The sequence below is a fragment of the Myiozetetes cayanensis genome, unplaced genomic scaffold (assembly GCF_022539395.1).
Source record: "Myiozetetes cayanensis isolate MyiCay16 unplaced genomic scaffold, myiCay2020 scf10, whole genome shotgun sequence".
In the NCBI taxonomy this organism is placed as follows: domain Eukaryota; kingdom Metazoa; phylum Chordata; class Aves; order Passeriformes; family Tyrannidae; genus Myiozetetes; species Myiozetetes cayanensis.
In genome coordinates, this window is record NW_026086605.1 from 34667512 (window position 1) to 34688335 (window position 20824).

Sequence of the window (20824 nt, forward strand, 5' to 3'; positions counted from 1 at the left end):
GGCAAGATGAGCTCTTCCTTCAGCTGTCAGCTGCCCCAGCTTTAGCTCCCAACAGCAAAGGCCAAATGTTTTTGCTGCACCTAAATTGTCAGGCCTTGTGCCTAGGATGGACAGAAGGCTACTTGTGTAAAACCCCACGGCAAAGACCGGAACTCACCATCAAGGCCAAAGTTCTTATTTCCTAGGAAAATACAGGAAAAAATATTAAAATTAAAAACTAAAACAGTTACCAGAAAATGAAGCATTTTCCTGGAGGTGGTTTGTTCTCCACTAATCTAACACTTGCCTAACTGACGAAGGAACCTACAGAAATAACAGGAGCAAAAAAACCTCACTGAGTCCCACAGAGCTGTTATTCTACAATTTCCCCTTTTCCCAAGTGGAATCTAGGCTAACCCAGAGCTGGGCACAGCCACTCACTCATGGCACATTCTCAGTGCACAATTCCCAGGAAGCTTTGGAGGCCTTCATTCACCACCTACCCCACGCCATGTGCCACTCCTGAGTGGATTCACATGACCTCTACACCCACTGGTGTTAATCCATCAGCCCAACAAGGTGCCCAGGTACTGACCAAAACACTGCATGCAGGGAGCTGTGGGATGGAGGGGACTATGGCACAGAGTCCAAGTGTTTCCCTTTGCTGCTACTGCCAAAAAAAGCAGATCTGCCTCGTTCCCAGCTGCCTGTATCCCCTGGGAAATTGTAAAGCATCCAGCAGTCACCTCACAGGAGGGTAGGTGCTCACCTGGAGAGCTTCACTGATGTTCCCATCATAGTCCATCATTTCATCCTTCCCAGGCTCTCCTTTGGGGCCCTGCAAAATACCAGCTCTTCAGCCAGGGGCTGGGACTGCCCTTCCCTTGGGGTGCTCAGAGCTGTGGTTCACCCTGAAAGAGGGGGCTCAGAGGGACCTGTTTCATGAGTGTGCCATTTTTCATTTATTACAGAAAGCTTCTGTAGGGTAGGAAGCACTACAGAAGTGCAGCCAACCCAGCTGCCCTTCTCTCACAGGCCAAGGGCCTGAGTTCAGATTGGGATGTCCAAACCCACCTCATCCTACAAAGGAGCCACCCTGAGATGGCTTGCAAGACTTTTTCCCTCTAATGTGGAGGTGGGATATGGAGTGGAGAAATGGCCTGTCTCAAACTTAGCCATTGCCCAGCTGTGAGCACTTTTAGTGGCAGGAAGCCCCAGTTTGGACTGTTAGGATGGCCCCACTATCCCTAGATGCCTCTGAAGGGCCCAAACTCCTCATTAGTGAAGGAACACCTACCCTTGGGCCCATGGGTCCCTGGTCTCCTGGTGAACCACGTTCCCCCTGTAACAAGAAGAACATGCTGTTAGCAGAGCCTGGCCCTGCACTTGCTTGAACTCCAGGAATCATTCTCTGCTGGTCCTTTGGAACAGCTTAATTTTAAAATCCTCCTTTTCCAGCAAATTTTGTACATGTAGGAACAAACTTGCAGCTACTGAACCTCTGAACCTGGAGCTGGTTTGTGCAGAAACTCTCTGTACCTTTTCTCCCTGTGACCCTGCAGCACCAGGCCGGCCAACGTCACCAGCTTCTCCCTGGCAGAAAGAGAAAGGGAAAGGGATGGGTTTGTGTTGGGTGGAGCAGGGGTGACTTCACTTTGGCTTTGCATTTCTAGGAGGAAGAACTGCATCAGCCAAGCATCCCTTCTCCTCAGAAAGCCCAAATCTCCTGCCACGACTTCCCACCAGGAGCCCTTCTGTTCCATCCAGTGCAGAGAGGACCTTCAGATTGGTTTCTCAGAGCCTAGAGGGGAGTTACTTGAGCACAAGGAGTGGATTTTCCTTCCAGAAACACAATTCACATTCAGAACAACGGTACTAAAACACCCTGCAGAACCTGATATCCCTTCAGCCGGTAATCAGAGGTGGGTACAGATGAATGCAACCTTTGCTCCTTCCTACACACCTTGTGCTGGGCACAATCCCTCACAACACACAACTCCCTGAAGGAAAAATCACTCACCTTTGGTCCAGGGGGTCCAGGCAGACCTGGAGGGCCAGGTTCTCCTTTAGCTCCCACCAAGGCATTCTCAGCAATTCCCTTATCTCCCTGTTTGCAAAGAAGAACAAGCCACGTGTCACAGATCAGACTCTCCATCTCAGTAACTTCACTTGCCAAACTGTTGGCTTCAAGAGCCGTGGCCCAAGACAAGGTCCATCAGCTGGACTCTTGATAGTCCAGAAAGGCACTGCTCCAGAACCAGGAGCTGGCCAGGAATCAGGCCAGTCCTGCCTGGGGTCCATGGCAAGCCCCTCCACAGACCTCATCCCTGGCCTCCAGTTCAAACACAGCTGTGCTCTGCTGTTGAAACTGAGCTGGTAAAACCACCTGACAGTGGCTTCCTTTGGAATGCCTCCCTCAGGAGCTGTAGTCATCAGCCAGTCAGACCCGCACACCACCTCCCTTGCACAGAGCAGACAAAAAGGCAGTAACAGGACACCTTTGCCATTACACACCTTCCTGAAATGGCCACTGTCATTCAGTGCACTGTCCCCTTGCCCAAAGGAAAAGCACCTTGTGAAAGTCTGATTTGAAAGCTGTGATTTCTACCTAAAAACCTCAGAGCACAGGGGAAAAGCCAGTTTCAAGGTTTAGCTTTAGCTGACCTGCCCCAGGTCTCTCCGAGCACAAGGCTACTCCTCCAACTCAGTGCACAGCAGTGCAGCTCCCAAAAAGCCCATCTCCTCATCACAGGAGGATCTTGGAGCCAGAGGGAGGCTGGAGTGCCACTTTACATCCGAGGTCATGCTTTTAATATGGACTTACTGGAACTACCGGTCCCACGCTCCCATTCCCAGGACCACAACCTCCCCACCGTGCATGAGGGCATGGAATTCCTTACCAGAAGTCATCCTCTGTGTACCCCCTCACATCCCTGGGGCATGGACACCCAGCTGAGTGCTGCAGAACACACTGCCACAGTCACCTAAGCTGTGGGAGCTACGCCACGTGGGAGGGAGGAAAGGGATGGAGAGTGGCCCCACCAAAACCAAAATATCAGGGAAGAGACAAACCTTTGGCCCAGGGAGTCCAGGAAGCCCAGGGTCACCAGCTCGTCCCTTCTCACCCTGTTGGCAAAGCAGACATGGTCAGGGCTGCCTCTGCAGGCTCTTCATCCTGGAGGAGCAGCCAAAGGGTGAGCTGCTCCTGGTTTCAAACCTTCCCTCCCCTCCCCAGGGATTTTATTTTAGGCACAGACAAGGCATCCTCCAGCAGTGAATGTTTTCACCTGTCCTTTTGACTATCTCTACACATCACTGCCATTTCTCTCTAAAGGAAGGTGAGGGGGAAAGGAATCTAGGGTCTCCCCAGGCATCCCTCTGGTCTGCTAAATCCTTTTTCCCTGACAGTTCTTCAGCCCCAGATCTCCCTGGTTCACTTGCAGAAAAGCTGTTGCCCAGGGCAAGTTTTATTTGGCACACAGGACTTTCCCCACGCCCTGCTCCCTCTTCCCTAACTCCAAATCCCAGTCTCATCGTGCTCTTACAAAAAACAAGCAGTGCAGCATCTCAGCTGGCAGCCAAGCTCTGTGACACGCACTGGCTGGGAAAAGCAGCCAAGACAAGAGTGGCAAAAGTGGCAAAGACAGCAGCTGATGGTGTAAGATGATGCCTGGAGAGCAAGGGCTGCAGGCTGGGCTGTGTGAGGCACCACGGAGATGCCACAGGCAGGGAACAATGGAGGGCATACAGCACTGCCTTGGTGAAGTGGCTTTGCTTAGTTCACCGTGAAACCTGGGCCATATTTTCAATATTGGAACTCAATTAGCAGTCTTCATGCTGAAGTTAAGTTCCATTCAGCCCCATTCCATCCAGCTGCTACATCCATGGTTCCAGGCACGGTGTCCTGTTTGGGAGTGTGAATTTTGCCAGGACAGAGAGAGATATCAGAGGTTTCTGCTACCCTGAAAAGATGTTTCAAATGCATCACCAGGGAAAGGTGTGTTCTTACCTGCAACCCTCACACCTCCAAGATTTAGTGACTTGTACAGATTACACAGAACAATTCAAATCCTCTTTCCCCACACACGTGCCCAGCTCTCTCCACAAGGGCTCCTGAAGCCCTGTTTCTGCCTGCAGAGGCTGGTGCTGCTTATCAGAACTCAAGGGCACCCGTCTGACATGCAGGGGACTTGCATCAATGCTCCACGAACAGACATGCACTGGTGGCTCCGTGGAAAATAATTAACTAGCAGTAATCTTTTTTTCAGGCAATTCTAGAGTGCAGTGACCCCTTTCTCCAAGGTAATTTGGCCTCCAGCCACCTGTAAGACCCCCACAGCTTGCCCCCCCTGCTGGAACGTGCACATTGCTGCCGTAAATTAATGCTTCTATCTCTGGAAGGAAGGAAAACGTTTGTAGGACCCAAGGAAAAGGTTGGGCATTTGGGGCTTTTGCAGAGATATAATGGCTAATCCTGTCCCAGGCCTCTGTGAATCCCTGATTCTGCCTCAGTATGCTGCTTTTCATTCAAGGACTAGTTTTGAATACACGTGTTCATAAGGGCTACTGAAATCATCTTGTGCTGCCAGAACTAGGGTGTAAAGCGGCAGATTTCTTGAGGGGGGAGGTCAGATTACTGAATCCCTCTGTAGGGTGTTATTTCTGGAGTCACAGAGAGGCAGCACTGTCCTTAATCACTCTCACGACAAGACTACATCCCAGGCATCTCATGCTGCCCTGCCTGCCACCAAGCCCCCCACTCCTGCAAGCAGGAACACGCAAACACACTTCACCAAGGGGGCAAGAGCCAGCAAAGGACACATAATCCCCTGCAAGCACAATAATGCAACACACAGCAGGCTCCCGCCAGCTCCCGCTCGCAGGGAACACAGCACGGCACTGCCAGGACACCCAGCCCAAACACACAATGTCCTACCCGCTGCCCCCTCTTCCCTGGCAAACCTGGGGGGCCCATCCTCCCTGGGACTCCAGGATCTCCCTTCGTGGGGAAGAAAAGAGACAGAGGACGCGTCTGTTACGTGGCTGTAACACAACCCAGCCAGCCTCAAACCAGAGGGGCCAGCTGCTCCCAAACCAAAGCTCAGGGATGGAGAGCTCAGGGATGGGGTACTTTTGTACTGTGCCTGCCTCGGGAACTCAAAGCATGTCAGGCTACACTGAGAACATGGGCAGACAGTTCCCAGCAGAACAGACCCCTGCAGGGACAGGGGAAGGCTGCTGGTGGGCTCAGAAGTCCTGGGAGGTGAAGGGGATGGCGAAGGGACAGAGGGAACATATTCACTAAGCAAAGCGTGCTGTGCATATTTCGTGGAGTAGGGAGGAGAGGAGGAAGGCAGCTGGAGGGTATTCCCATCCACACAGACAGAAGCAGGAGGGAGGGAATGTTTGCAATATGGTCCCTCTCTCACTTGGTATCACTGTATCCTATTACCATTTTGCTTACACTGGCAGGTGCCATTTGGGCCTGGATTTGGGCACTGGGAAGTACAGAGCCATCCCTCAGCTCCCTCAGCTGCTCCAGGAGGGGAAAAAAAATTACACAAACCAAACAGAAGTGCAGGCTCACAGCAAAGCCTTCTGAGAGTACCTTTTCTCCTGGAGTCCCAGGCTCGCCCTGGTGAGGAAGAAACAGGAAAATAAAGTGAAAAGCCAGAGGAGAGAGTACAAATCTTCCTAGAGCTATCACAGTGGAGAAAAGAACCTTCAATCTATGGGGCCCTTGGGCTTGTAAATAAGAGCATAAGAATGCTTAAGATGCGTATTTCTGTGCCTGGAGTTTGTTTTAGCTTCGTTAGCCGTGCCCAGGCTGCTGTAAGAAACCAGCAAACTTGAGAGCAATGGCATCTGTATAAAACTGAGTAACCACCTTGCAGTACTTCAAGAGGCTTAGCAGATACAAGGGAGCATAGTAAGACAAGACTCATCTCCTGGAGTTTGCCTGCTCCCAGCTTTGTGTGCAGAGGGAGGCTGTGATGAGGCTCAGCCGAGAGCGGTGCTGCTTGCAGACAGGTCCTGTACCTCTGCCAAAGGCGTGGCAGTTCTGATGTTTCCCTTTAGTGGGAGCTGTCCGACCATTTTCCAGCGCTCTGAGCTCTCCCAGCCCCAGCCCGAGCCCTACCCAAGGCATTGCAGTGTCAAACTGACCTTCATCCCCGCGGCGGCCATCCCAGGAGCGCCCTGGCAGAGAGAGGAAAGACAGGAACGCCTTGTTTGAAATTAATCGGACACAAAAATTTAAAAAAACAAAACAGTATCAGCCAGGTGGAACTAAGAAGGCAAAAATCCACATCTTTTCCTTTCCACAACTCAGAAGTAATGCTGTAACACCACACAGCACACGCTCTCCTTCCCTGCACAGGTCGTTCACCTGTGGCAGTGGCTCTGCATTCCAGAAAGCTCCTCCAAAGCACAACCCAGTCAAGACAACCAGATTTACACCCCCATCCTGGTTTTAGTCTTGCAAGTGAAGCAAAGGCCAACAAGCAGAACAGTGTCAAATAACTGAGGAATGCAAAGACAGACCAAGGACCAAACCCCCAGTTCAGCACTTGAGCCCAGATACATCAGCTCAAGCATCCCGAGAAAGGCCAGCCCATACCCCAGAGCCTTGGCCTTGCTGTTTGTTCCCCATCATTCTGTTTTTATCACAGGAGACAAACCCTGCAGCAAAACATTTTCAGGAGAGCTCTGAAGCCAGACATCTGCCATTCAGGTGTCATTCTGCAGCACAGAGCGAGCCACCACCACAGGAGAGTGGGGTCCAGCCTACCCTGCCATCCCAGACAGGAGCCTCAGAGCCCCTGCCAGCTGCTCCCACAGGCACTGCCACATTGTCCTCGACAGCGCTGATGCAAAAATCAGGTTGTCCCTCTCAACCCTCTGCTCTGAAGTCTCTGTATGCCCTGTGTTAGTATTAGTTAGGTCCTGGCAAAAATGTCCAGTTACAAAAGCAAACATGAGGGACAGCTAAGAAGAGGGGAGGGGGTAAAGAGGTGTTAGAAGTTGGGCAACGTAAGAGATTGGGATGTAGCTACATGAGGCAGAGAGGAGAACTGGGAGCCAAGTTGAAAGTGAAAAGAGCTTGGAAAAGTTCAAACAATGAGGAGTGGGGAGCCAGAGAGCAGCAGGATCATACCTCTCAGCTTTCTGAAACAGAAATCGGGGACAAAAGCTAAAAAACACAAGGACAGAAGATGGAGATCAGGGATTCTACGCAATAAACGGGGGGAAAAAGCATTCCAGATCGTCTCAGGGTCAGTAGGTTTCAGTGAATACGGGCGAGAGCCATGAAAAGGGATAACGTGCAGCAAGTGGCTTTGGGTTAGGCTTTTGCAGTGCAGGTGGGATGCCTGTTCCTCACTCTTTGGCCTTCAGATGGCAGTGAACGTGGATGAGGTTATTCTCTAGTACTTCTCCTTAAACTGCCACGCACAGACATGCAGGGTTGCTCACACGCTGACCCTGATTCACCGCTGCATTAGTCTGGGTTGGCCCTGCTGACCCCACATTTGCTGTGGTCACCTGGGACCCCCAATTTACAGAACACCAATTCCCTACTGGCACTGGCCGCTCTCGCTGGCATAAAGCATTAAGGCCCTGATGCTGCAAGTCAGCCTTGGACTGGGCATGCCATTTGCTTGATAAAACACTTCTTCCCCCACCATCCCCTGCATAAATTAGGCCCTATATTTTGCAATTTAGAAGCAGAAATAATTCAGCTGAGGACAGTCACTGAGTAACAGACACACACACAACTCCAGGCGATGCTTGTGCATCAGGGACAGGCGAGTGCTATGGGTGAGATCAGGCAGACAAGTATCACTCCTCTGGTTACAAGGTACCTTAGAGCCATGTCTTCCTGGCAGCCCTGGCATGCCTCTCTCCCCCTGGAAGCAGAGCAAGACACACAGAGAAAGAGAGCAAGAGACAGGAGATGAGTCCTCCCAGGGCGCAGGTGATGAGAAACCCTCCTGGGCTCACCAGGCTGGCTGTCCTAACCAGGGCCATTTCCCTTCAGTGGCACCTCTGAAACCTGTTGCTTACAGGATGACTAACCCCACTAGAGTGCCACAGGCTATGTACCCTGCTGCCACACCCCATGCCATGGCATGCTGCAGGGGCACAGGGAGTCGCTCAGTCTGCAGTGACTACAGGATAAACAAACTTATCTGGAGAAGCAGAGAATCCAAGGCTTGCCTTGTGCTGTTAGCCTGAATTTTGTCTGGCGGTAACTGGAAAGTAAAACCTCTTCAGGCAATCTGCATGCTGCTGTTGTCTTGTTCTGGGTGTTTAGTCCTTGCCTGGAAGGACTATTCAGCAGGGATATACGTATATGCTTTTTTAAAAGCACTTTTTGTAATTGTGCCATCCTGTGAACTGTATTTTGTGAAATACCTTCTAATACCATAATACACATAATGAGGCAGTGTGAGCACCTCCTGCCCTGTACAACATCCTTAACTACCCTATTTTCAGCTGTGAAGTAATAATTATGAATGCTTTGTAATAGAAAATGGGGACCATTCTCTCACTCTCCTTCCCAATTATGCTCCCTGGTTTTTTTAAGCGAGACCAAGAAAAGAAGACCGATGCTTTCTGCTGGGAGACACCCATGCTGCTTGCAGAGACCATCCCCATAGGGCAGCTGTGGCCGTGACACTAATTCCTCAGCCCAGAGACTTTCCTGGAAAAACTGCCTGCCTAAAGAGATGCTTAATTATTTAGCCCTGCACAAGCAAAGCCCCCTCAGTGAGAGGCAGCAGGGTAAGCCCCCCCACAAAGGGCAAGTTAAAGAGCAACCACCCCACCCTACGTTTTCTGTAGATGGCCTCAGCCCGCTGGCACAGCCCCGGCACCGGCAGGATCACACAGACACTAGAGCTAATTAGAGAGTGGGAGCAACAAACGTGACACTGCACCACTGAAGAGCAGAAAGAAATCCCAGAGCCAGAGAAAAACAACTCTCCAAAACATCTTTAAACCCTTCTGGGTCTGAAAGCCATTGTAGCACAGCGAGCACCCGCTGGGCTGATCCCTGTGATCCCCCGGTGCCCTCCGAGCTGCACAGGGCGCTGTAGCCGCGCAGCAGCAGCAGCATCCCATCAAAAGCAGCGCTGGAACGGTGCAGCCAAGCCAGCAGCTGGGAAACATCACCAGAGGTGGGTACGAAAGGCAAAACACCCACAGGTCCCCAGTGGGCTCCAGCAAGGCAATCAGCAGCATCTCCCAGCTCTCGCAAGCTTCACGCCGATTCAGGAAACAGCTCCCGAAAAGTCTCCCGAAAAGTTAGGCTACATCTCTCCCCTCCACACAAAAGAAACGCTCACACTAGCCCTGGTGTGAACAGCTTTATCCCCACGGGGTGCCAGTGACGCCCCAGGCTGATTAGCTCGTTAGCTCCCAGTTAAAGCAGACACCCTTCCTTCCTGCTCCTTGAGGGGAGAGCCAGATTATGAAGGGTTTTTGAGCAAGGCTGTGGGCACTTTATTTATTGCTCCTTCCTCAGAGAATGGGGAAAAGCATCATCCTACAGACCTTTCAATAACAAAAGAAAACATCAGTGAAGTTGAATGGGACAGGCTGGGGGCAGTGAGTCAAATGCTCATTCAGTGGCCCAGGTGATCACAGTCACCGGCTGTCTAATGACCTTTATGGGACAGGTTTAGGTTCTTACATGATCAAAGTACGAATGGTGGCCACAGAAGAAAATAGCTGAGAGAATCTAAGCTGTGCTGCATCTGTCACTGGGTAGGGAGAGGTGGTTAAATGAAAAAGAGGTCTGTGTTATACCAGCAAACCTCTTCAGGCCTGAGGTATTCTTCACTGCTAGCCCAAACAGTCATATCCCATGCAAAATTGGTCACGACAGCTAAACCATGAATAATAGCGTTTGTCCAGGGCTCCTGAAAGCAAAGAGGAGGTAGAATCTAGCCCAGATAGCTGGATCCAACATTGGAAGCATTAAAAGTTTTCCAGAATCTAAATCAATCCTCTTGGGTGGGAGACAACAGAAAGCAGCAATTTCCAAAGACAACAAATGCACGTGCTGTGGGACGCTCAAGAGCTGCTACAGGGTGCGGTCTGGCTGCTGATTTAAAAGTACCTCTGCACTTCCCTTTCAACTCTTCTGAGCAAAAAGAAAGGAAATTGAGAGAAAAGTGACCCTGACAATAACAAATTAAAGTCTGTGTGTGAAAGACGCTGCCACTTTGGATCTGGGGAGGTGCCCCTCCGGAGCAGCAATTTAGTATCACAAAAAATTGAAAAAATTGTTGCAGGTTTCATCTCTGCTCTTTGTTACATGAGATTAATAAAGGATTCAAAAGGGGCCAAGTAGCAAGAGTGTGTCTCTGAGGTGAACCCAAGTCAGGGAAGGCTCTTGCCTGTGGATAGCCCTGAGACATCACTGTAATACCTGGAGACTTCCCTTTGCCAGAGATCTAATGAAGGGCTACCAATCCTTGTACATGGGCACAAGCACAGCAGATGTCTGCTGGCACTGAAACGTGGCAGTATAAGCAGGGGTGAAACACGACTTCCCCTTCCAGCCTTTTCTTCCCCCCAGGCTACACTCTGACTTCAGTCCTCCAGTTCTGATTAACAGGAGAGATGAAAAACTCTGAGCCCCCAAAATACATCAGTTCAGGGTGCAATACCACCTTTATTCACACTGGCACAAACAGGAGTGATGCCTCTGTGTTGGATGGAATTACACCCACGTGGAGATGGACATAGGGAACATTTGGACTCTACATGCATCTCAGTATTTCTGAGGAGGTATAGTTTTCTTGTAGGAAGACAATTGCTGTTGTTCTATTCGACTATGGACCCAGATCCTGCATCCCCTAAGAACATTTCTTTAAACTCCGTGTAACACATCCTTGGTAACCTCTGAAGGGGCCTTTCCTCCCTTCAAACAATAATCCACCCAGATGGAAAAGATATAGAAAGTGTATGTGCTGCACGATAAATGAGCTGCATGCCACAGACTAAATACTTGAAATGTACGTGTCACTGCTAATGCCTTTCCAAGTATTACAGGGCCAGCCTCTCCTCGTGATGTTTGAGATGTATGGAATGACACAGTGTGCTCTGACTGCCATGAACACCAGCCAATGTTGTAATGTTTTAAGCACAGTCTACATTGAGTAATATACTTTAAATATATGGGTACAGTAAATTTCAGTCAAATAGATAACATCTGGGCACAGACCATATGAGCCTGTAAAAAGTGTCCAGAAACAGACAGAAATGCCTGGTGCCAAACCTCAGCCTGAGTTGTGGAGTTTGAGTGGATTTGATGCGTCAGCTAACCAGATTTTATGAGGAAACCCCAACCTAGCCCATCAAATAGAGGGATGCAACAAATCACTAGCGAGCTTCATAGTCAGAGAAATGCCTTTGGTAAGAATCGAATTCCACCGAACGGATAAAGGCTGCTTTTATTGCCTGAGCTCGGAGTGCCTGTCTGTGGTTAATCAGAGCACAGATGTGCACTCCATTAAATACCCCACAGAGCTGCCTCGGACCCAACTTCCCCTTGCAATCCATCAGCCCAAGGAGCAGTATCCATCTCCCAGGTGATCTACCGCACCTTAGAAAAACATATTCCTCATGCCTACCTTTATGCCAGCGTCCCCTTTTTCACCCTGCCCAGCAAAGGAGAGAGAAAAGTTGGGGGGGAACAGAGAGAGAGGGACAGTGAACATCATAAAGAGAAACTGAGCAAGCAGTACAACCGTAACAGCGAGGGACAGAGAGAAAGCAGCCAAAAGAGAGGTGTGATAATGCAACTCCAGGCCTCTGGTTCTCCTGACAGCAACACGGTACCAGCCCGAGCACTGGCTGCAGCCCACCCCTCCCAGGGAATGCAAGGCAGTTTTGGTTCCTGGAGTGCATGCTGGAGGTCACCCATACTAATGCTTTTCCACAAGATTTGGGTGTAGAAACCATCAAAATGTTTCATGGCCCATCCCCTCATTCCCTCAGCCTGGGTGCAAAAGCCCCTAAAGGCTGGCTCAGTTTCACTCTATAATGAAGCCCTGTGCAGGTACTGCATGATGTTCAGGATAGCATGAAATCACCTTGGCCAACAATTGGCCAGGCTCCCCACTCAGGAGCAAGTGTGTTCCTGGTTACATGGCTCATTCCAGGCTCTAGAGAACTGCCTCCAGTCCCCAGCCTTTGACATCCTTTAGTGTGTCTCTAGGCCTGTGGGCCAGTTATCTGCCCTTGGGAGATGCCCCCACTGACTCAAGTGTAAGGGTTACCTTGGGGCCAGAGGCTCCAGGGAGGCCACGGGCACCGGGCAGGCCGGACTCGCCCACCTCACCCTGAGGAAGAGAAGAAAACGGAGGAAGGAGCAAACACAGCAGCAAGAAAAGGAGCTGTGGGTTGCAGGAAGCTCAGCAGAGATGTGAGAGGGATGTCCCACACTGAGGTGCCTCCCCCACATCAACCTACCACCTGGGTCTCTCTGGGAGAGGAGCACCATTCTGCAGCAAAAAAGATGTGTGTGAAATGTCAGGAAGGGAGCGGTCCCATATCCTGTATCCTATCTGAGTTAACAATTTTCCTCTACATTCTGCCCTCTTTTCCCTTTTCCTTAAGATTTGCTCCCCTACTTTCATCTATTCCTTCCACCTTTTCCCAGAGAAAGGTCACAACCTTGGGCTCATTCCTCCAAGATCATTGCAGGCTCTTTGCTCGGAAGTGAATTAGCCAGACAAGTGGTTTTGTGTAAGAGGAGCTGGTAGCAGAGGCCCTCGCTGTGAGGTCGCTGTCGGGACCGCCCGCCCAGCGCACACAGAACAGGATGGGCTCCTAATGGAAAATCCAACGGTTCACTGGGAGAAGGGGCAATAAATTGTGTCTGTCTGCAGGAGTGGGCTGTGGTCTGCAGGGGCTATAATTTCCACTTCCTGACATAACAAAAACTTCTCAGTTTATACAGAGCTAATTAAAAAGCTCTCAGGTCTTGCCATTTTACTCGCAGAGCACCCATAAAGCAATGTGGAGATAACAGGGGACACAGGACTCCTGCCTGCTGGGAACATTCACCTTCCCCTTCTCCAGCTGACATCTCTTCATCCCCCCTCTCCCCTTTGATCTTCCTTTGTGTCTTTCCCCTGTCTCTCTGTCTCTTCATTACACCCTCCAGAGTTGACAACCCTGCTGCTGATCAGCTGCTGCTGAAGGCATTCGGACATTGCCAGCTTCTGCCTCTTAACCTGGAGCAGGTTGAGGACTCTCTCCTGTATTCCAGAGAGCAGTACACAGCCAGGGATTTGGCCCTTTCCAGCCTCCTGTTCAGGCCTGGATAAACAAGACCTGCATTTCAGCCTGGAAGTGGGTGGAGAGGGGCACACACATGGGGAGTCTGTTCCGTAGCTGCTGCAGAGTTAAAGACACCTCTGGGCCCAGGCTTTCCTGACGTGGGTGACAGCAGATCATCTGTGGGCCTGCCAGAGCCCCACGTCCAGGGGGAGCAGAGCTCCACAGAGGGCTCCAGAGTAGTCCAGAGATTTGCAGCCATGATTCCACAAGGCATCAGTGCACTTAATTCATTTAACAGCACTGGGTTTCCCTCTTCTTACCTTTCTGCCAGGGTATCCCTGAATCCCAGCCTCTCCCTGCAAAAGGCAAGAAGACAAAAGAAAGTGAGGCTTGGCCTGAGAAGGACAAATCTCTGCCTTTTTCCCTGGGTTACTGCTGGGATGGAAGGGCATTCCATGGGGAGAATTCTCCTTTTGCTCAGAGCAACTCCACTGAGCTTCTGACCCTTCAGACCCACGGGTCACCGTTACTTGCCCTGGGCTGAGTCCTGGCAGGAAAGGGACAGTAAGCCCTGGCAGCAGGATAACACGTGCCAGCTCTGTGCCCCAGCTCCACGGTTCCCCTCTCCTCATCCTGGCTACATATCTCAGATAAAAACAAATTAGGGTGGGTGGCTGCAGCTGAAAAACAACAACAACCACCCCCCTCCTCGCACTTTGGCAAGTGAATAAATGGGAACCCGTGGCGGAGTTAACAATAGCATTGCAAAATCCATTCCTGAAGCGCTGGGAAATGCTTTGAGAATGGAAGAGGCCAATAAAGCTGTGTGTGGCAAACAATTTTGCAAGAGGGGCTGATGAGGCGTGCCTGGCTCAGTCAAGATGCAACTCAGACGTGTCGCCTGGACAAAACCCATGAATCAGCACACGGGCTGGGCCCCAAAGGCAGTGCTGAGCCGGGTCAGAAATGCTTCTCAGCTATTTGATGTAACCTCCTTTCCCCTCCTCCATCCATCAAAATGTACACATCTGTCCTCGCCAGGAGCATCCATCCCTGTTTAACACCGTGCTGCGCCTCTAAATGAAGTGAGATGTCTCACCTTTGGTCCAGGAGGCCCAGGTAAGCCCTGTGGATAAAATCAGACACTGGGGTTGGCAAATGTAGACATTACATGGACTGCAGGGTGATGGGAGACGCTTTGGTTTGAAACACCCCTTTACAGAGATGATTTACACTGGTGAGCTCAAACAGCCCCACTCTATTCTTCATGTAGATGAATACTGTCTTAACCCATATACTCAAATAAATCCGTGCCTGTAGTGCTCCATCCCCCCAGGTTTGATCTAACTGAATCTGAAGACCAAAGAGCTGCTTTGCCTTATGCATTACACCCCAGAATCTTTTCTGCTTCTCTGGCTTGCTTGGGAAATTTGTACCCACTGTGCAGCTCTGGAGTAAATCAGGCATTTGCAGCTTCCTCTGACAAGCTAAATAGAGAGAATATATTAACAAACAAACCACTTGTGTCTTTAAATGAGAAATAACCAAACAATTTACCTGATATGAACCATGAAACATACCAGATACGTGTGTATGTAAATATAAATAAACAAAATATCCATGCCAGAGCTGCATGTGAGCAGACAGAAGGGGAAAACTACTCTAGATATGCTCTGATGCTTAATACCACCCTTGATGTTGCCTGCTTATGGTAATTCAAGTGTTCAGCCATCCTATCCTTGGTTCCTCAGAGCTCAGAGAGAAATGAGGATGCTTACAGGATCCCTGACCCCAATACTGCAAGTGGAGAGGTGCTTTTGCCTCTGGGGAAAAGACCTGCTTGTCCTGCTATCAGGCCTTAAAAACTCTTTAAGATGGAAAACTCCTTTCATTCCGCAGAGGCCACAGAGCCAGCGTGCCGCGTGTCCCCCTGCAGCTCCCAGGAACGGAGCTGGTTTCTGGTACCCACCTTTCCGTCTCTGCCAGGCTTCCCAGGTTCTCCTGCTCTGCCCTGTTACAAGAGAGAGGTACATTAGCAGGATTTTCTGCCCTGTCCCCTGCCATTTAGCAACGGTGTTACTTTATAAACGGTGCTTCTTTCCTCTCCCTCCTTGGCTGCTCGCTAGGACAGGGACAGGACTTCAAAGGGGTGGCAGGGATTCTTATCAGTCAGGTTTCTGCTCTGAGCACAACAATTACACCCCTCGTGTTACTTCCTCTCCGGGGCCCTCTGCAGAGTCTGAGGAGGAGGAAATGAGCCTGGTGTCACCCACTGTGTGCCCAGATAGCAGCAGTGCCCAGTGCACACCTCCGCCTTCCCTCCCGCTCCCCTCCTTCCTGGGAACTTCATCCTCTCCACACATCCACATCCTGTGCAAGTCTCCTGTCCGTGACTATCTCAGCTTCAGCAGAGGCAAGAGAGGCCAGAGGAAACTGCCTGTGCCCCAGGGGAAGGGGAAGCAGAAGAATTAGTTTTTCAGTAATTGGACTTACAGGGGGTCCAACTGGCCCAGGACGTCCTGGGGTTCCTTCAGGTCCAGCCGGTCCAGCAGGCCCTGGTGGTCCAGGGGGCCCTGGGGGACCTTGGATCCCTGCTTGTCCTTGTTCACCCTGTGGTTTGTAAAACAGGAGGTTATCGGCTGGCAGAGCAAACCCTTCACACTGCCACCCCAAGGGCCCAAGGCAGACCAGCCTGGCTGAAGCAGATGAGGTAGAAGCAAGTAGCAGGTTAGTAACAGGAGAAGTTTCCAAGAGTGATGGAGAGCCCTGCTGAGGATGGCTGGGCTGCCTGGGCAGCAGGAGCCAGCACCCTATGGTTTGCAAAGACATCTGAAGCTGCCTGGTCAGGCCTCTGTTCTAAAGGGATCTATACATGACAGAGCAGTCCAAAGAGACCTTTTTCTTCATTGAGTCGGTCAAGTACAATATTCATGCAAAAGACCGATGTCTCTTGAGCCTCCGAGGAGGCTTTCCAAAGCACTTGACAGTCACATGTGAAGCAAACCCTCCCGTGACCACACTGGCACTTCCAGGCAAACCCGCAGTGTCTTACCTCAGCCTATTTTTTCCCCCATGCTATATTTGTTGGACAACACTCCCTCTGTTTTGCTAAGGACCAAAAGTAGAAATGCCACAAACCCAAAAAAAAAAAAAATAACACGATCATCATGGCATTTCTGGAGCCCACCCAAAGCAGGCCCACGTGCACCAGGCAGAGCCTGTTTTTCTAAGATTTAACAAGGCAGTGTGTGCTGAGCCACCTGCCATTTTAAGCTCTCTGCCACGGGGCCGTTTGAGCCGGTTCCTCCCCGGGCCCTCAGTAGCCGTTTCGTTTGGGGGTTGTGGCTCATGCCTCAGCAATGTCATCTGGCCCCGAGGACCTGGACGTGGGACCCAGCGGCACTGAGGAGACAGTGGGTTGGAAGCGCCACGTTTGAATACCAGACTGCTGATCCATAATTGATGAATCCAGGGAGCTCCTGAGGCACCGCTGGCGCCCGCGCCGCGCTGTTCGTCTCACAGGCTCCCCTCCCTGGGTAAAATATCGTGACAGTGATCACTGTTAGTGATCCACTTTAAATTAGAAAAACTCTCCTTGGTGGATCCATGGGAAGCCAGAAATCAAACGTGGCTGTTTCTTCAAGTAAAACTCAATAGGTGTGCAGTTGGGTCTCCACTGCATTTATCCTCTCTACAGCCCTATACACTGCAGGAGGATGCACGAAATCTGTCCCCTCCGTGTGTTCCTACCAAGTGTGCTGTTCATCCTGGCTGCCTTTAGTAAAACATGCAAATACAGGGATGTTTGCTTTATTTAGAATGATAGATGAAAGCAATAAGCTGCAAATTTTCATCCCTTCTTCCATGAGCTCTGTTTAAAAGAAAATTTCCAACACGTGGGCCAGACTCACGAGACGCTCAATCACGTGTAAAGCCACAGGCCTGCTCCTGCTCCTCTGGACCCACAGCCCACACTGGGAAGTCTGCTGGGCCAGGCAGGAGGGGTACCCTCGCTTTTCTCCATTTTTAAAGCATATCCTATGGTGCATGCAAGGGAACACAGGACCTTTCCTAAGCTTCCCTATCCTCCACATTCAGTGCTGTTCAACTGTCATGTAAATGGTCTCAGAGCTTTTAAATGCGGATGGTAATTTGGATCTAATTAAGATGTTTGGAGGACACTGGAGTATATTTCTAGATTTCCTCATGCCTTGGCCTCTCATCCCAACTTCAGAGACTTCTCTCCCACTGCATCTTACAGTACCCCCAGCATGGGTGCACCAAGGGAAGGCAAAGGGGGCTTTTTACCCATCTCACTTTGGCCCTCCCTCCTCTATTCCCACCTCAGCTGCTCTCTGCCAGCCCAGTCCATGCTCCACATCTAGGGCACTAAAATGGAGCACAGTGCTTGGAAGGGGTGCTGGCAGGGGACAGGGAGCTGGGAAGAGCAGGAGCTCTGCCCCAGCATGAGCAGCAGCTGAAAGGAGCTCACTCAAACTCCCATTCGCATCACCCTCGCTTTGTTGTCTTGGACAGAGTGGGTTTTGTCGAGGAGAGTCCCTGTCCACGCAGATCCCTAAACACACAAAGTGTTATTACCACATCATTATAGTCTTATTAATGTGTTCAGCACAAAAGGACCCCCACAGAGCTAACCAGACAGTAAGCGGATACAGTAAGTGGGAGATCAGGTGTCACTTTCGTCAGTTGTCATTTTATATTTTTAGCCATTGACTGTAGCTATTTTTCAGTTCTTTTAAACACCAGGCAGCCACCCTGACTGCACCCCAGCACTGCCATGCTTGCTCAGCCTCCTCACACAGGACCCTGCTCAGCCCCTGTCTCGGCTAAGCCCCAGCCCTCGGGCAGAGCACTCCTGCTGATGTGCTCAGAGGCAGCAGTAGGATTTTCCTCTCTTCCAGGTGCTGGCGCTACATTCATTTTGCAGCCTCACTTTTTTTCTTAGTATTCATACACTGGGCTCCTGGAATTGCCTGGTGCTGGCGGACCTGTAGGAGCAGATTACACTCTCGCACTTAAGAGAATGAAACAGCAACAGCAAAACAGATCATGGCAAAACTCTCCGGTGAAGTTAAAGCCTCTGCGGACAGAGGGAATTTGCAGCCCTGGCTGACGACAGGACGTAGGGCAGCTATTCAAGTTTCCCACTTCATCCTGGAGAGGAACTTCAGCTTTCAAAGCCTTCCCAAGAGGTCAGTCCTTGGCCTGGTTCTCCAGACTGTCACTCTGAAGGGCAAACAGTGCAAGCCATGGGGCTCTGTGTGGTGCAAATGCTGAATGGGTAGAAACCGAACTGAAAGCACAGGCTCAAGTGGTAGGGTCAGGATTTGTCCAGCGCTGGGCAAGGACCAGGCACCTCATGGTAAAGGTCTCTAATTGCATCCTGCCGTTCCCTGCTAGCATCCAACTGTCTAGACAGGCAGCAGGGTGACAAAACCCAGCCACTTAATAGAGAGTGCCCAGGACACTTCACGGGGTAATTACAGCGGTTTGTCCACACGGGAGAGTTAATCCCAATTGATGGAATGAGGGAGCTTAAAGTGGGCTCATTAAAAGCCACATGAACTCTGACTACGGCCACTCTTATTCACTGTTCATATGTCCATAATTCGCTCTATGAATTAATTCCCAAAATAAACTAAACATGAATTATGGTCCTGGAAACAAAAATAAATGTGTTTACACAAAGATTTAATGCAATTTAATGAAACCATTCTAAGAGCTTATTTAAACACATTTCCCAAGTGCCTCAGACTAGACTAGTCCTTAGAAGAAGCGTTTGCCTATTCATTCATCTCAGTTAAATTTCACAGACATTAGCTGCATTTCAGCAAGAGGTTTCTAACCTCTCCTGGAGATTGAATATGCAGGAACTGACTCCTTTAGGGAGGAGGCTGCTTGTCGACAGCCCTAAGAACAGTTTCATGGCCCATTTCTTTCAGTTTAAAAAACTGGCTTCACTGCATTTCTTTTTAGCAACATTATCACATCAAAGATTTCCTCCGCTTCAAAGAAAGTCCCTCGACTCTGCCTGAAACTCCTGGAAACCCCTCTGTAGGGGAAGAAAGACAGGTAGCAAGCTGATTAATGGCAAGCGTCAGGATAAGCTTAGAAACAGGCAATGAGGAGGAGAAGTCTACCTGGAAAGTGCGTCTCTTTATGACCGGAGGTGGAGCCAGCCGCACTGAATTGAGGAGAGGCAACAGCTGAAGAAGATCAAACCAGAAGGTCACAGGGCAAAGGAGGCCATTAGGGCACCGAGAGTCAGAGAGTAGCCAGGGGAGAGAACAGAGAAGAGGGGAACAGAGAGATTGCCATGAAAATGAAGCCCGGCGTGAGCACAGCACAGGGACCTGCGGGCAGACCTCTGAGCTCCCCACACCGCTCATGGGGGCACTGGCAGTGCCAGCCTGGCAGGTGCAGGGTGGCCACTCACCATCCTGATGCTCCCACTGCACGCAGCTTGTACAGCTTCCTCTGCTCAGAAACACAACTTACCCGGGGGGGGATTTTAACTCAGCTCCACTCACGTCCTTAGGCAGTGTTCATTGCAAGACATCTCCCCACTGGCCCTGCTAAGATCTCCAGTGATGGGACTGTTTCTCTTAATTTCCCATCATCAGATTTGGGGCAACTATCCAAATGACAGTTTTCTACAAGTTTTCCAAGGGCAGTTTTCCTAGTTCCATTACAAGAAACCCAGTGTATCTCCAGGTCTCACACCTTCCTGTGTGTGTGGGAGTGGAGAGAGGCTAGCTGAGGTCAACAAACAGGTCCTGGCGTGCTTCACTTAGCTGGGCAGACACAACCACCATGACCAAGGGAGAAAACCAGGCCTAGGAACCAGAGTCCTGAGCAGGACATTGCCTCGGTAGCCTGTGCTTTGCTTTTCCTTGCTCAATAGTAACATCACCCTCTGACTGCTTATAGCCAGGAATGCTGCCTTAGGGCACAAAGCTGACCCGGACACACAGAAATCAAATGCACTAAAGCTCAGGAGCATTTGTTCATCCTTCTGCTGTATCCAGTTTCCACTTGCACGCACGCTGCTGTCAGCCTGGCACCCACAGTGCCGGCTCCAGGCCCAGGAATGCTCCTCTGGCCTGATCCACTTTCCTGTTGCTATCAGTTTTCCATTGAAGCTGCTCTTGATTTACACAGGGAGAAGAGAGAGAGGCTTTCTGTGCTCAGACACAAACTCGTGCCCGTGTGCGCCGCTCCCCATGTGAGCTGTGCTCAGACCCCAGAGGTGTGCCCACAGGTCTCCCACCACAGTCACCGTACGCTCCCAAGCAGCGCACTTTATTCCCGCTGGACACTGTCCTTCGTGTGTGCAGGGAAAGCAAGGATCCAGTCCTGTTGCAAAGAGAAGTGGCAACCCAATATTGCAGCATTGCGATCAGGTTCAAATGCTCGGATCCAGACACGGCACAAGCTATCGCTCCAGAAGCAGTGCTGCTGGAAACTCAGCTGGGCTGATTTTATCCAAAGGCAATTCTCCCCTTTCTAAAACACAGTGCAGGAGGCC

The 20824-nt window shown here is 50.6% G+C and overlaps 1 protein-coding gene across 17 annotated transcripts in view; it reads right to left on the reverse strand.

Moving 5' to 3' along the window:
* Positions 1–20824, reverse strand: part of COL13A1 (collagen type XIII alpha 1 chain) — a 55839-nt gene that overhangs the window by 18259 nt on the left and 16756 nt on the right. For 10 of the 17 annotated variants that reach the window (XM_050305640.1, XM_050305633.1, XM_050305632.1 and 7 more), the window contains 17 exons: positions 19437–19502; positions 15769–15885; positions 15245–15286; positions 14375–14401; positions 13596–13631; positions 12270–12332; positions 11622–11648; positions 7842–7886; positions 6145–6177; positions 5588–5614; positions 4916–4978; positions 3052–3105; positions 2000–2086; positions 1519–1572; positions 1277–1321; positions 749–817; positions 158–181 (listed from right to left, as the gene is read on the reverse strand). In XM_050305640.1, the coding sequence (XP_050161597.1) occupies positions 158–181; positions 749–817; positions 1277–1321; positions 1519–1572; positions 2000–2086; positions 3052–3105; positions 4916–4978; positions 5588–5614; positions 6145–6177; positions 7842–7886; positions 11622–11648; positions 12270–12332; positions 13596–13631; positions 14375–14401; positions 15245–15286; positions 15769–15885; positions 19437–19502 (879 nt within the window). The remainder of the gene's footprint in view (positions 1–157; positions 182–748; positions 818–1276; positions 1322–1518; positions 1573–1999; positions 2087–3051; positions 3106–4915; positions 4979–5587; positions 5615–6144; positions 6178–7841; positions 7887–11621; positions 11649–12269; positions 12333–13595; positions 13632–14374; positions 14402–15244; positions 15287–15768; positions 15886–19436; positions 19503–20824) is intronic. The other 7 variants (XM_050305635.1, XM_050305631.1, XM_050305636.1 and 4 more) reach the window with 6 other exon arrangements.